General features: G+C 41.5%; 1 protein-coding gene across 4 annotated transcripts; it reads left to right on the forward strand.

Annotated features, from left to right (window-relative positions):
* The first annotated feature begins 105 nt into the window (after positions 1-105).
* aspa (aspartoacylase) lies at positions 106-16183 on the forward strand. Of its 4 annotated transcripts, none has more exons than XM_054625319.1 (7): positions 1469-1506; positions 6695-6995; positions 9242-9437; positions 10554-10647; positions 10766-10873; positions 14705-14814; positions 14976-16182. In XM_054625319.1, exons 2-7 carry the CDS (start codon positions 6754-6756, stop codon positions 15165-15167), a joined length of 942 nt encoding a protein of 313 aa, XP_054481294.1. In that variant the 5' UTR covers positions 1469-1506; positions 6695-6753; the 3' UTR covers positions 15168-16182. The 4 variants fall into 4 exon arrangements, with proteins under 4 accessions (XP_054481291.1, XP_054481292.1, XP_054481294.1 ...); XM_054625318.1 differs by lacking the exon at positions 1469-1506 and adding an exon at positions 4039-6611 and having other exon boundaries at positions 14976-16183; XM_054625316.1 differs by lacking the exons at positions 6695-6995; positions 9242-9437; positions 10554-10647; ... (1 more) ...; positions 14705-14814; positions 14976-16182 and adding exons at positions 106-306; positions 405-693; positions 796-923; positions 1588-3998 and having other exon boundaries at positions 1464-1506.

The following is a 16183-nucleotide window of genomic DNA, read 5'->3' on the forward strand; positions in this document are numbered from 1 at the left end:
TCCATCCAAAGCTGACATTTAGTTGGAGACATCTTTCGTTCGAGGCTACAAACTATTTCTTGCCAATGAAGACCTCCTTTCGTTCGATCTCTATACTTTGTTAATTTACACAATGACTGGAGTGCACACTTCTCTAACTGGCACTCAATCCGATGCCACTAGCGGAGTTGATACAGTGGAGTCACGCTCCAGTCACCTGGGAAGCTCCCCTTCAGACTACATGGAGAAAATATCGCGGTATCTTGAGTCTTCTGTGGGACAGAGCAGACAGGACAAAGTATCCAATGGACCTTCTGAAGCAGAGAGGTAAGTGTGTACTATCCATGTCACAATGATGACACAATAACAGTAGCCTGAAGAATGCTCCAGTTTGACTTTCTAAATGTGTAACTGTGCCTCTGCAGTGACTCTGGAGACAGCCTGTTCTTAACCCAGAAGGAAGTGACGTTACCTGAGGCTGTGAGGTCTAGAAGAGGACATCACTCCAGCAGGAGCTCAAACCCCAAATCTGCTAGAGATCTAGAGGAAAGTGAAGACAGTTCATCGTCCTCTTCCTACAATGGCCAGCTCAAAACTCACAAGTGGAGGAAAAGAAGTAAATACTACCTGCCTAAATACAGCTTCCCTTTCCTTGAAGAGCGAAAGTGGAAGCTCAAAGGCGCTCCGTTACCTGACCACAACAAACGCCTTCATGTAAGGATGACCAATACTTAGGTACACATTTGTTTGCCGGTTGGTGTTGCTGAAGGACTTCAACTAGGGCCTTTTTTACAAATAAGTCTTTCCTTTTTACAGAATTACACGATTGGAGGCTTCTTTAAATGTCTCGGAGAGCTGAGACAGAGCTGTCGACGAGGACAGAACCTGGAGTCATCTTTACCAACAATTGACATGGATGGGGAGCACATATCTCCATTGTCAGAGTAAGTTTATTTCATGGAATAATCATGCTTATTTGAAGTTACGTGTGTATATATATATATATATATTTTAGTGGCACCTAGGAACAGACTTATTTCTAATAAAATTACTCCTTTTTAAAGTCCAATTTTAGAGAAATGCTACATACAGTTTAATAAAAACATTTTTCTTTAAATAATTTAGAAATGCGTAAGTCTGATTTTCTGGTTTAGTACAGGGGCAACCCTTGTTAAAGTAGTTGATGATATTAGGATAAATGTGGATGCCATTAAACTTTTGGTTTTGGTGATACTTGAGTTCTTTTGATACAGTTGATCAAAAAATTATTTGAAATAGACTGAGGGAACAAATCCGTTGGTCAGTAGCAGTTTTTAACAGTTTTGCCTCTTATCTTTTAGACAGAGAGTTCTCTGTTGCAACAGATGAAGAATAAAATACCTTGGTGGATCCCTCAAGGATCAATTTTAGGGCCACTACATTTTAAATCTATACATGTTAAGCTAGCTCCAACACTGTTTTGAATAAAACATATTGTGTTACAGAGAAGACCAAGAAAGGTCAGAAGACGAAGACATCAAAGTGGTGGTAAGCAGGCTGTTGAAATCATGCACGTCATTGCACTATTTTGTTTGTGAACATGGCTATCATCTGTGTGTCACCCTACAGGACAGGAAACTATTCATGGTCTCATCCAAAACAAAGAGCCAACAAACCTGGTGCAACCAGTTAAAAAAACAAAGGAGTAGGAAAGCTAATAACGCCGGACAAGAAACATCAGGAGGAAGACGAGCTGAGTTGTTACATAAAAAACAAATTCAGCCATCCATATTGAAGGTCAAACCAAAGTCTTCAGATGCTGAGTGCTCTGGCAATAGAGAGTCTTCCTGCAGAGTTCTGGTCAAGAGGGGGAGGAATGATGAAAACGCAACAAAGGACAAAAACTTGGTCAATGATTCTGGCATCTGTGAACCGCGTAAGCTACGAAGAAGTCCAAGGCAAGCCACACAAAAGAGCAGAGAAGCATCCAAACCTGTAACAGAACAGCCAGGGGACGGACCTGGAAGCCAACATCTCCTCCACAGACTCCCAGACCATAGAAGTGTCACTAAGGAAAAGAAGAGGAAAAAAGATTTAGAGGGTCGGTGTGCTGCAACGGTTGTGAACATGGAGGTAGAAGAACCTCCCGGTCTCTCTGAGGGTAACAGGGCAGCGCAGACCAGTGATGTGCTGGAATTGACTGGAAGAAATGGGATGGAGGACTCGTTAAGTGATGATAACACACTGAGACGTGAGGAGGGAGATATTCCTGATTCAAAACAAAAGAATAAACCTGCAGCAGATAGTGTTGGACAGGAAGTGGATGGAAACTTGAGAGTGGAGGATTCTGTGTTTTCAATGAGCTGTAACATGGAGGATGGTGGAAAGAAGAAGACGATGAAAAGTACTGGCGAGGATGTTGAGCAGTTACAATGTGATACAGTTGCCGAACCTCTAAACGATGGGGCTAACATACAGAAGAAGAGGAAAAGTAGTGGCGAGGATGTTGAACAGTTACAATCTGGCGCAGTTGCAGAACCTCTAAATGATGGGGCTAACATACAGAAGAAGAAGAAAAGTACTGGCGAGGATGTTGAACAGTTACAATCTGGCGCAGTTGCGGAACCTCTAAATGATGGGGCTAACATACAGAAGAAGGAGAAAAGTAGTGGCGAGGATGTTGAACAGTTACAATATGGCGCAGTTGCAGAACCTCTAAATGATGGGGCTAACATACAGAAGAAGGAGAAGAAGAAAAAAAGTACTGGCGAGGATGTTGAACAGTTACAATCAGGCGCAGTTGCAGAACCTCTAAATGATGGGGCAAACATACAGAAGAAGGAGAAGAAGAAGAGGAAAAGTAGTGGCGAGGATGTTGAACAGTTACAATCTGGCGCAGTTGCAGAACCTCTAAATGATGGGGCTAATAAGGAGAAGAAGATGAAAAAAAGTAGTGGCGAGGATGTTGAACAGTTACAATATGGCGCAGTTGCAGAACCTCTAAATGATGGGGCAAACATACAGAAGAAGAAGAAGAAGAAAAAAAGTACTGGCGAGGATGTTGAACAGTTACAATCAGGCGCAGTTGCAGAACCTCTAAATGATGGGGCTAACATACAGAAGAAGAAGAAGAAAAAAAGTACTGGCGAGGATGTTGAACAGTTACAATATAGCGCAGTTGCAGAACCTCTAAATGATGGGGCTAACATACAGAAGAAGAAGAAGAAGAAAAGTAGTGGCGAGGATGTTGAACAGTTACAATCTGGCGCAGTTGCAGAACCTCTAAATGATGGGGCAAACATACAGAAGAAGAGGAAAAGTAGTGGCGAGGATGTTGAACAGTTACAATATGGCGCAGTTGCAGAACCTCTAAATGATGGGGCTAACATACAGAAGAAGAAGAAGAAGAAGAGAAAAGTAGTGGCGAGGATGTTGAACAGTTACAATCTGGCGCGGTTGCAGAACCTCTAAATGATGGGGCTAATATACAGAAGAAGAAGAAAAGTACTGGCGAGGATGTTGAACAGTTACAATATGGCGCAGTTGCAGAACCTCTAAATGATGGGGCAAACATACAGAAGAAGAAGAAGAAAAAAAGTACTGGCGAGGATGTTGAACAGTTACAATCTGGCGCAGTTGCAGAACCTCTAAATGATGGGGCTAACATACAGAAGAAGGAGAAGAAGATGAAAAAAAGTACTGGCGAGGATGTTGAACAGTTACAATCAGGCGCAGTTGCAGAACCTCTAAATGATGGGGCTAACATACAGAAGAAGGAGAAGAAGAAGAGGAAAAGTAGTGGCGAGGATGTTGAACAGTTACAATCTGGCGCAGTTGCAGAACCTCTAAATGATGGGGCTAACATACAGAAGAAGAAGAAAAAAAGTACTGGCGAGGATGTTGAACAGTTACAATCTGGCACAGTTGCAGAACCTCTAAATGATGGGGCTAACATACAGAAGAAGAAAAAAAGTACTGGCGAGGATGTTGAACAGTTACAATCTGGCACAGTTGCAGAACCTCTAAATGATGGGGCTAACATACAGAAGAACCTCTAAATGAGAAGAAGAAGAAAAAAGTACTGGCGAGGATGTTGAACAGTTACAATCTGGCGCAGTTGCAGAACCTCTAAATGATGGGGCTAACATACAGAAGAAGAAGAAGAAGAAGAAAAAAAGTACTGGCGAGGATGTTGAACAGTTACAATCTGGCGCAGTTGCAGAACCTCTTAATGATGGGGCTAACATACAGAAGAAGAAGAAAAGTACTGGCGAGGATGTTGAACAGTTACAATATGGCGCAGTTGCAGAACCGCTAAATGATGGGGCTAACATACAGAAGAAGAAAAAAAGGAAAAAAGAATTGGGAACTGTAATAACAGAGGAACATGAAGAAGAGGAGGCATTGAATAGGACTTTCGATTTGCCGCCAGTGTTAACAGAACAGTTAGAAGAATCAGGAAATTGTTTAGAAAATGCTGCGGCTTCTCAACAAACATTTGAATCCAGTTTTGTAAAAAGGAAAAAGCACAAAAAGAAAAGAGAATCATTCTCTAATGATGCACCTCAAGATGGAGAAGAGGATTTAGATTTGAACTTCTGTTTTGATGATTCTGTAACCTTGGCTAAAGGTTCAGGGACGTCACTGAAGAAGAAGAGGAAAACTATATTCGAGGGAATGAATGTCTCTTGCACTCCTATAGAAAATGGAAAGTTTGAAAATGTATATAACCAGAAAACAAACAAGGGCCTTGAATACCAAAAAGCTGAACTGGTGACTAAGAAAAATAAGAAGAAAATGAGTGAAATATTTAGCTGGGAAGACAAAGTGGCGCAAAGTGATGATTCAGTGTCTGTACGGGGAAAGGAAAAGAAGAGGAACTCATCCGTCCTCGTTGCTGATGCAGAGGAAAACGAAGCGCAGACACACAGGGAAAAACCCGGTGTGAGGGCTGACGATTTGGAGGAACTAACTGCTGGGGTCACAAAACAGAAAAAGAAAAGGAAGAGGAAGATGTCTGAAGTGCAGGACAATGTGGAAAAAGGTCGCGAGCAGGATTTTGAGGAACAAGACAAAAAATATCTGAGTGCTTTGCCTGAATCAACTCTAACATGCAGGAAAAAGAACCGTACAGGAAGTGAAAGTGAACGACTGGAAAGAGCAGGTTTTTCTTCGCCTGGAAATCCGCCATTAAATGTAACAAGAGACAAGGAAAGGAAGAAGAAATTAAAATCCACCGATAATGTTATGCTTGAGGAAAAGTCGTTGACCAAGTCATGCCCTATCATACCAGAGACCTCAGACAATATGAAAAACAAGCACCGAAAGCTCAAGAGGAAACTTAATAATCCAAATGAGGACTTCTTTACTGACTATTAGTCAATAATTGGATGAAACTTACTGATTACTGATGCAGCAGCATACAGGACTGTATATTTGTTAGATGGACAGTGTTAAAGGGAAAATGTGAAAGGTTTTCTTTATGATATGGATTTTGTTTTGTATCAAAGCATTTTGACTGAAAAAGTTTTCAACCTTTTTGGTGTTGAGATGAACTGAAAAATAACACACCATAACAAACCACAATGATTACCTTTTTTTTAAGTTTTTTAAAACATTACATTTTTAAAATAACATTAAATGATTGTTATCAAATTGTTTGTGATCACTCTTGAATGTGAAACAAATTACCCCGAAAATGTCCTTGTATCGTGTTTATATCTGTATTTTCAGTGTTTTGAATGTACAGTAACCCCATTGTCAGGTTGACAAATCCGGAACATATATGTACACTTAATCTGCCATCTAATGGGCATTTGGCTCTCACAGTCTGATAAGGGGAAGTGCCATCTTTTCTTAAACTTGTCTTGTTTTAGTATTTTGCCCAGCCACAAAAAAAATGCATAAAAAGATGATTTGTTCCCTGTGCATTGCCTTGGAAGGCATATCAGTATGCCTTCCAAGGTTTAGCAGCAACTCCACTGCTGCAGCAACCTGTGGCCTTTTATTGCATACATCTGGAAGTCTGACGGACTATCAGTGTTTGTGAGAGTTGTTACAAAGTGCACCTTAGTCAGCACCATTCATGGGGTTAATAGGTAATATAGAGCCACTGCTTTAGGTAACATTGTCAAGAGAGTGTGTACGTGCTATACATTTAGTAAGGGGAGTTTCAATAACCTATGGGAACAGTAACTTAGTTACTGACTGTTAGGTAATAAGTAATTTATGTCCTACTGAAAACTTGAGTCAATCCTAGGCTAAGGTTTAAAGCATGAAAACAAAGCTGTAATTGTATTTTTAGTCCTCGCTTTCTTGTTATATTATTTCCACTAGCCTTTTGTTTTTCTTAAACATGTCGAGTGTTTTTATTTTGAAGGCCATGACCGGAAGTAGTGCGTCCCGACGAGTCTAGCGTCAGAGACTTACCTGTTAAATCGTACGTATAAAAACATTGTTGATTACATTTTATTTCGGAGGAACGTCACCGGAAACGAATAGTTAATCCTTCCCGTGAGTCTTACGGCGAAAAGGTAAACAAAGGGAGGAACCTTGTCAACGGGAGTTTCGCGTGTAACTCGAGATGTCGCGCACGAACTCAGCGCATCCTGTACGCGCGGTGATCGACCACGAACAGCCGGCGGGCACGTTACGTAAGCGCGCAGCCGCGGCAGGCATTTAAAACAGTGCGAAGCTCCAGCTGGAAACTTTTTTTTTCACCCTCTGCCCCCAACAGAGCCAACGAGGAGCAGCGCGTCTTCATCCGGACCCTGCGCAGTAACGATAAACCCAGACATGTCCTCTGACAGCAACGGCGCGCGCGTCAACGAGGCCAAGAGAGTGGCTATTTTCGGGGGGACGCACGGGAACGAGATGTCCGGCGTGACGCTCGTCAACCTGTGGGTGAAGAACAGCGCCGAGATACAGAGGAAACATGTCGAGACCAAGCCGTTCATCACCAACCCGAAGGCCGTGGAGAAGTGCAGCAGATACGTGGACACGGACCTGAACCGAGCCTTCACACCGGAGAACCTCAGGTAAACACTGCGCATCCCGGGCCGGGCAGGTAGGACAACGTCGCTGCTGCTGCTGGTGCTGCTGGTGGTGGTGGTGGTGGTGGTGGTGTTCTTGTCTGTTGTCATACATGTTGAATGCAAACTTTGTCCTGGCATGGATCCACAAAACGGGGTCACATTTAACTACAGAGCCGTTTGTGATCATTTTACTGATTGGGGTTTGAGAGCCATCTGTTTAAAAAAATAAAAATAAAAGAAAATGTCAGATGCATACCTATTATGACATTATCTGAATGTACATTTCCTCTTTTGGATATGGTTGCGAATGAAATCAACGATCTATATTCTTGATCACTGTTGACCTCTACTACAGTCAGTGTAAATGTAATGACAGCGTTATTATGCAACATTATTGACGCGATTGACTCCGCGTGTGTGTGTGTGTGTGTGTGTGTGTGTTCTCTGCCAGACAAATTAGATACATATCATAAGATCTCTTGCTTATGAGAACGTCTGGTTAACACAATGGAATGAAAAAACAACAAAAACCATTACAGCCCGGACGAACGGGAGGGGGCGCTACATTATAGGGTTTACAGTGTTATAACGGGGACATCCTACGGTAAAAATCGGTCACGTGGACATTTCCATCAAAATGCTATTATCTCAGGTTGTGTGTGTGTGTGTTTACCATCGGACATGCCCCCCCCCCCCCCCCCCCTTAGCCCCCCTGCCAATAACAGCAGCGTGTCCCCCTCCTCCCCCTCGGATGGAGCTGACCGTGAGCCAGCAGGGAGAAACGTGAGCGAAACGTGACCGAGCTGCAAATGAATTAAGACGATTTCCCCCCCTTTTTTTTCTTTTTTTTTTCCTTTTTTTAAATTTTTTTTTTTTTATTCGTCCCTCTTCGTGTTCGTTGTAGCGGAAGATGAAGTCTTGTGAAAACGCTGGCCCACACAGTCATCCCGCATGAATACACACGGCGGCCTGTTTACTGATGCGGTTGGATGACAACATTGCTTCCCACTACTCCTAAAGCACTATAGGCATCCTGTAATAACAGCCCCAAGGTTATTGTGCTGTGTCTCTTTGTAGCCTTGTCATCATAATTAATAGACTTTATCTTGGCCTTTTATTTTGATTTGCCATAATTTACCCATGGTTCCCTTGTGATATTTTTTTAAGGTCTATGATGTAGTGTTTCCTTTTTGAATACACTTTTGTAGAAGCTGGGATCAAACTGTATAGGTGGAGTTACTGTCACTGCCTCATCCAGCACATTTAAAATGATCTTTATAGATCTTCTAAATGCTTAGGGTCCGGCCTCTCTGAAGGCAACGTATAAGAGGATTAACCACACACAGTCTATTTCTAAAAACAGCTCATGGGGTCCTTCTCTTCAACTCAAACAGACTGACAACTCTTGCTTTTTCCTCACATTCACTGTCTATGTGTCCTCTCAGTTGTTGTGCGGTTGTAATTCACACACTGTGCCAAAGCCCCCTGGCAGTCCAGACAATACCAGATGTTTGCGGAAAATGGTTGTCTAAAGAGCAGATGTGAGGGGAGGCGAGACAATATGCGCAGCAGAGGCGCTGTTCTACTGTAGTTTGGAGAACATCCTGGACCAGTGGTTATTCTGAAACGCTTTAAAAAGAGCTAAGAGAAAAAAAGGGGGGGGCTCTCATTATTTGCTCAGAGCGTGTGGAATGTCTGTCTAGAGAGGAAGGGGGTGTGAAAGCAACTTTATCCAGGCTGACAAAACAAACCTTTCATCGTTTCTTAAGAGCAGCAAAGCAAGGATTGGTGAAAGTGGCTTACATTTCTCACAAAAGGGTCAGCTTATGTATCCCAGCGCGTGACTAAATGGCTAACATGATTTTCTGCTTTAAAGATTAAGTGGAATCATGGTAATTATCCTTTACAGTTATTGAAGTTTTGCTGTTATCCACATGTGAATAACTGCATTAAATACAAACCATACTTTCGACACAGAAATCAGGAAATTCATATTTCCCGCTTTTGATCTCACAGTGATTGTGTCAACTTGTTAATCAGAGATATTACAGTCAGGTGAAAGTGTTACAGGGCATGAAGGACAAGTAGACAATCATTAACAAGCGGCATAGCTCATTGTCCCTTCAGGTGCATTGTCTGATAAGCTGTGATAAGAAAATCACATGTGTTGGCATCTTTCTCATGCGGTGTGTTGGTGTGTGTGTGTGTGTGTGTGTGTGTGTGCGTGTGCGTGTGCGTGCGCCCCACAGTGCCCCGGAAGGAGATGACCTGCCCTACGAGGTGCAGCGAGCCCAGGAGATCAACAGGATATTTGGGCCAAAAGGAAGCCCCGAGGCCTACGATGTAGTCTTTGACCTCCACAACACCACGTCCAACATGGGCTGCACTCTGATCCTGGAGAACTCCAAAGACCACTTCAATCTGCAGATGATGAACTACATCAAGGTGACGACCCTCGATGAGCACGTTTAGGTTTCTATAAAACTCTGCGCCAAAGACACACCTCTGTGGTGTGTTTAGGAGCACTTTTCCGCTCAGTATGTGAAAAAAAGTCTTATTCAGTGGATCAATTTAACATTTCCAATTTCTGAATGGGGGAATGTTAAAGGTGGTCTGGTTTCTGCTCAATTCTCTCTTCCACATCGTGGTGTGCCTAAAAGTCAATGTTCTACTTGAAGGTCTCTTCGGAGACGTCCAGTTAACCTGTGCAGATAATATATTCACCAGTTTACCTTCAGGTCTTTAACAAACTCATTTAAAGGATCAACCATCCAAACACACCGGCCTGTATTCTTGGGTCACTATCTGTGCTCATGAACCTGAGTGGACGCCTTCTTCTTTTGCTTTATATACAAAAAGAACACTACATTACAAAAATCTACATTACATTTTATTAAGCATATAAGAATACCAAACTTTACTTGACATTCATTTGGCTTGCTAAGCAGTTTTGGAATATATTGAACTTAGTCTGTAAGCGGCTCTAGATCTTAAAACAAAACAAAGGCAAGCAGAGCGACACCAGGGAGGAGAGGAGCAGCCAAAAGAAACACACTCTTTGTGACCATCAGCAATAGAGGTTATGAAAAAAAATGTTTTAACTTTAAGAAACACAAAAAATGTTGACTCAGCTTCCCCGCTCATTCAGAGACCTCAGGCAAACAAATAAGAGCAAACAACCTTGTATAGCTTGAACCTTATGAGCTCTTAGTTGAGCTTTTTATCCATCAGTCTATGAATTAAGTTGATTGTGGAGACAATAATCACAAATCAGTTTGTGCTGTAAATTATTTTTGTGGTTTTACTTTACCAAGACAGACTTAAACTTGATTCCTGAACACTGTCATTGTGTTTGTTTGTTCTTGTGCACGTCCTGTCTGCTCCCATGTGAGCTGGTGCAGAATTCACTTTCTGTGGATCAGAGCCATAAAGCTCCCGTTAGGTTGTGCTTCAAACAGTTGGCTGATGTTTAGCGCTGTGTGACTGTTCGAAGGTGCATGTGTTTTCTTTTTTTTTTTAAACCGCTACTGAGATCTTGCTTTTGTTGGCTTCGTGTTGCAGAAAGCCATCGCTCCGGCCAGTTGTCTTGTCCTGCTGAATGAACATCCTCTGTTGAAATATTCCACTTCACGCTCTGTTGCCAAGCATCCCGTCGGTGAGTCTCTCGAGCCCCGGGGCCAAATAGCTTCTTGGGACAACACACAAAGATATTCCTCCAAAGACGTCAACCTTAACATTTGAAAAAAATGCGTCTCCTGATTGTTTGATTACAGGTCTGGAAGTGGGTCCTCAGCCTCAAGGGGTTTTGAGGAGCAACATCTTCGAGGCTATGAGGGTGATACTGAAACATGCGTTGGACTTCATCGAACTGTTTAATAAAGGTATTTACAGCTATGACACAAAACACTTACAGCGGGTAAAATAAGTATTGAACACGTCACCATTTTTCTAAGTAAATATTTTTCTAAAGGTGCTATTGACATGAATTTTTCACCAGGTGTCGGTAACAACCCAAGTAATCCATACATACAAAGAAAACAAAACAAATAAGTTCAGAAATGAAGTTATGTGTAATAAAATGGAATGACACAGGGAAAAAGTATTGAACACGCTTACTGAAATTTATTTAATACTTCGTACAAAAGCCTTTGTTGGTAATGACAGCTTCAAGACGCCTCCTGTATGGAGAAACTAGTCGCATGCATTGCTCAGGTGGGATTTTGGCCCATTCTTCCACACAAACAGTCTTCAAATCTTGAAGGTTCCGTGGGCCTCTTCTATGAACTCTGATCTTTAGTTCTTTCCATAGATTCTCTGTTGGATTCAAGTCCGGTGATTGGCTGGGCCATTCTAGCAGCTTTATTTTCTTTCTCTGAAACCAATTGAGAGTTTCCTTGGCTGTGTGTTTGGGATCATTGTCCTGCTGAAATGTCCACTCTCGTTTCATCTTCATCATCCTGGTAGATGGCAGCAGATTTTTATCAAGAATGTCTCGGTACATTTTTCCATTCATCCTTCCTTCAATTATATGAAGTTTGCCAGTGCCGTATGCTGAAAAACAGCCCCACACCATGATGTTCCCACCTCCAAACTTCACTGTTGGTATGGTGTTTTGGGGGTGATGTGCAGTGCCATTTGACCTCCAAACATGGTGTGTATTATGGCATCCAAAGAGTTCAAATTTGGTCTCATCTGACCAGACTATATTCTCCCAGTATTTCACAGGCTTGTCTAAATGTTGTGCAGCAAACTTTAAACGAGCTTCAACATGCTTTTTCTTCAGCAATGGAGTCTTGCGTGGTGAGCGTGCATACAGGCCACGGCGGTTGAGTACATTACTTATTGTTTTCTTTGAAACAATTGTACCTGCTAATTCCAGGTCTTTCTGAAGCTCTCCACAAGTGGTCCTTGGCTCTTGGACAGCTCTTCTGATAATTATTTTCACTCCTCTGTCAGAAATCTTGCGAGGAGCACCTGATCGTGGCCGGTTTATGGTGAAATGATGTTCTTTCCACATCCAGTGCTCACTGGAACATTCAGAAGTTTAGAAATCCTTCTGTAACCAATGCCATCAGTATGTTTTTCAACAATAAGGTTGCGACGGTCTTGAGAGAGCTCTTTGCTTTTACCCATCATGAGATGTTTCTTGTGTGACACCTTGGTAATGAGACACCTTTTTATAGGCCATCAGTTGGGACTGAACCAGCTGATATTAATTTGCACTAACAAGGGGCAGGATTGCTTTCTAATTACTGATAGATTTCAGCTGGTGTCTTGGCTTTCCATGCCTTTTTGCACCTCCCTTTCTTCACGTGTTCAATACTTTTTCCCTGTGTCATTCCATTTTATTACACATAACTTAATTTCTGAACTTATTTGTTTGGTTTTCTTTGTATGTATGGATTACTTGGGTTGTTACCGACATCTGGTGAAAATGTCATGTCAATAGCACCTTTAGAAATATATTTATGGAGAAAAATGGTGACGTGTTCTATACTTATTTTACCCGCTGTATGTTGCATTCAACAACAGGCCACGTTACGAGATTTTAAAGGAAACAGCTGGGATTTAAGTCTGCAGGAGAGGTGTCTCTCAAGAATTCTGACATGGGGGACGACTAAGTATGATTCATGCGTGTTATGCAATAGGAAAATAAGTCAGCCGTCCTGCTCGTCAGCATCATCTTGACAAGAAACATTTTGTGACAAAAAAACGCCCATGGGTTCCACGCTGATTCATCCAGATGTACCTTTACCCAGATCTCTAAATGTATCTGCATCTGGCTTATCGACCCCTTCTCTGCCCCCGAGGATCAGAACAGAGTTTGCAATGTTTAGGTGCCAAAAGGGTGGCCTCTTCCCTCCTCTTTTTTTCTGCTTAAACAAGCGCTCCGTGCCAAGTGCAGGCTGCAGTCTGTCGGTTTCCCCTGCCTGGCCCGGCTGTTTGAATGCCCTGCTTGTTGTCAGAGTCCGGCTGCCAACGGTGTGGTAATGTTCTGTCGTGGTGCTGATGAATGCTCGGGCACTCTGAAGCCGAGCAGCATGAAGAAACAGCTCGTTTTTTCATAAGAGATTGAACTGCTCTTACAGTTGAAAATGACTTCCTGTGAGAGAACACAGCTAGTCCCTTTTTTATGCTCTGTGTGCTGCCACTTGCATATCAATGCAGCTTAGTGGTCTCCTACACTTAGCACTGAGCATTTACTTAATGTCAAAGCTCTGCCAAGAAAGGCTGCACATCCTGTTCAGTTCCGGAGATGAATAAGACCACTTTGGCACCGGGTGGCACCTTCCAGCTTCTGGTTCAACACACTTTACCAGAGTACTTTCATGTATCAGAGGTGGGGACTTGGACTCATGTCACACAGACAGGGACTTGAGACATGACTTGCAAAGAAACACTCGTAAGCATCTCTTTGTTGGAGGGACTACAGGGATGTGGATATTGATCTGTCATTAGTTGGAGACCCAGTGTAATCATACAATAACAATTGTACTCTAACTGATAGGTGATGGTTATCATTGCGTGCCTGATAATGTTAGCAATATGTTCCCGTTACCCTGATTAACTTTAGTCTTGAATCCATTTTTAAGGGGGCAAAATACAGTTATTTACTTTGAATGAAAGTTTTTACTATGTGTTTTTTTTCATATTGCATTGCAATAGCCTGCTCAAAATGATTATCTACCAAAAACTAGTCAATGCTGATACTGTATGCTTAGATGGAGCCCTTACATATGACATAACCCTAATTACAACCTGAAGAGACCTGAGACTTTAATCAGACTCTAGCTCAAGAGGACTTATGAACATTAATGCATATCTGAAATTAACTTTACAGACACTTTTAAACCACACAACAGCATCCTCATAGATAATTTGAATATACTTGATTACTGTTTTTTTATATTTATAGAATCTGAATCCGCATCTTTCATTCTGTACACTTTATTTAACTCTTGCTTATGACACAAATGCAATTGGTTTCTTTCCACTATTTTTGGCATATACAGTATTATTTTTAATATCACAGTGCCCCGTAAAAAAATACATTTATTCAATTATTAGGATATAACTTAAGTTGTCTTTTTTTGTTTGCAATTACACTCTGCCATGAAAGCATGCAGGGTCCCATACATGGAATGTAGGAACCCTGTCCTTTGTGAACTGTTATATCAGAGCTCGCTACCAAGGCATCGTCTCGCATGTGCATTATATTCAGTCTTCTAACTCAGACTCGTATGTGTTATCCCAATTATCTTCAAATTCATACACAGAAAGTATTTCTCTCCTTGTAGACTACATTTAATAAAGGTCAGATAATCTCTAGATTGTTCCTCGGATGAAAATGGTATTTACGTTCACATGCAGGGAGGATTTTTGTGTAGTATCCCGGGGAAAATATACCTTTAGTTATATTCAGATCAGTTGATCATTGACAAAAGTCTAGTTTTAACTGGGATCACAGCGGCCAAGAAGTTGATCATTTGCAGGGTTTTTTACATTCTTTTTTCTTTCTTTTCACTATTCTTGTTATTTCTAGTGGGACTTATATTTGTATTGCTAAAGCCTATTTTTCTTCAATTCCTTATTTTCCTTCCCCTTATTTCCTTTTTTTCAATATTTGTCAGTGTCTTCAATAGTTTTTGTAATACAGGATTTTTGCAGGATGTTTATAATGTTGTGTGTGTGGTTGTCTGTGTGTTGTTCAGGCATGGAGTTCCCTCCCTGTACAGTGGAAGTTTTCTGGGTCTTAGAGAGGATTGACTATCCCAGAGATGCCAACGGAAACATCATTGCCATGGTGCACCCCAATCTGCAGGTAAAACTCAGGCTGCCTGTGTATCCGACCTATTGAACCTGTGATTATGAGTTATTCCAAAAGAGGAAATGAGACATATTTGGTCAACATGAGAGTGTATTATTTTAGATTGAGTGAAACACTCAAGTTACTTTCCCTGTGGTTACTGCTTGTTGTTTCAGGACTGTGACTGGGAGCCGCTGAACCCCGGTGACCCAATGTTCCAAACGTTTGACGGAAAGACCATTCGCTACCAAGGCTCAGGCACCGTCTACCCAACATTCATCAATGAGGCAGCCTATTATGAAAAACAACAGGCATTTGTAACCACCAGGCGAGAAGCCCTGGTAGCGAGCGCCATCAGTAAAGTATGAAAACCGGTCGGTAAGGCTAACGGCGACCTCGATCGTGCTGTTAGCCACGCCGACGGTCTGTGTGTAGATTTTTGCACTTTGTTCTGTTAGCAAATGACAGACTTTCCTCACATAATGACTAGTTACCATCTTTCAAACACTGATTTAGTTTGCTATGCATTAACTATCAGAGAACCCATTAACTATGCAAAGAACATGTGTGGAGGCTTTTCAAAGAGTCATTGTGAAAGTCTTTGATATGAAGAAGCATATTGCTGTGGTAAGTGTTTATGATACTGTTGTTATTTAAAAAATATATTAACATTAAATCAACTAAGCTTTTGTTTAATAATTTTAAAGGCCAGTCCTGATCATTGGTGGCTTATGAATCATTAAAAATCACTCTTTAAGTTTTTCTACTACTGCTCAGGATCATAACCTGCAACTTTTGACCTAAAACTGTAGTTGTTTGTCCTCTTATACATATATATTTGTTACATCATTGGGAGGGTGTTTGTGGCCTTTGATACTACCTACCTGTAACTCCAATGGTTGCATCTGTGGTGCTGTCCTATCGTTGCCTTAATGGAGATTTCAGACAAAAAATAATAATTGCACAACAAATTTGGAGTGGAATTTGTAGATAATACGTGTCGGATAACCAGATATTATTTTGATAAGAAATGGCGTACGTTCTGTTCCTCTAAACAAATGGGATGCAGTCTGAAACGTGTTTTATAATGATATTCCTGTGTCTATTTTGATATACTTGTACTGTATGTTTGGTTTAACGTGAAATATAGTACTTGAATCGTGGAAGGCATATGTACTTTTTAAATATTTTTTACGTCTTTGTCTGTGTAAAAGTGCATCACTGTGGTCTAAGAGTTATTCCTGTTTCAATAAGCAATATTTCTTTGGTAGAACCATTTATGTGATTAGTAACGTTTGCTGTCCTTGAAGTCCTGTGGAAATTACACAACAAATAAATGTAGTGCTATGCTACACTGTGCTGTTTTATTGTAAGCACCCTTCAT

This window comes from Anoplopoma fimbria, chromosome 24, assembly GCF_027596085.1.
Source record: "Anoplopoma fimbria isolate UVic2021 breed Golden Eagle Sablefish chromosome 24, Afim_UVic_2022, whole genome shotgun sequence".
Classification (NCBI taxonomy): Eukaryota; Metazoa; Chordata; class Actinopteri; order Perciformes; family Anoplopomatidae; genus Anoplopoma; species Anoplopoma fimbria.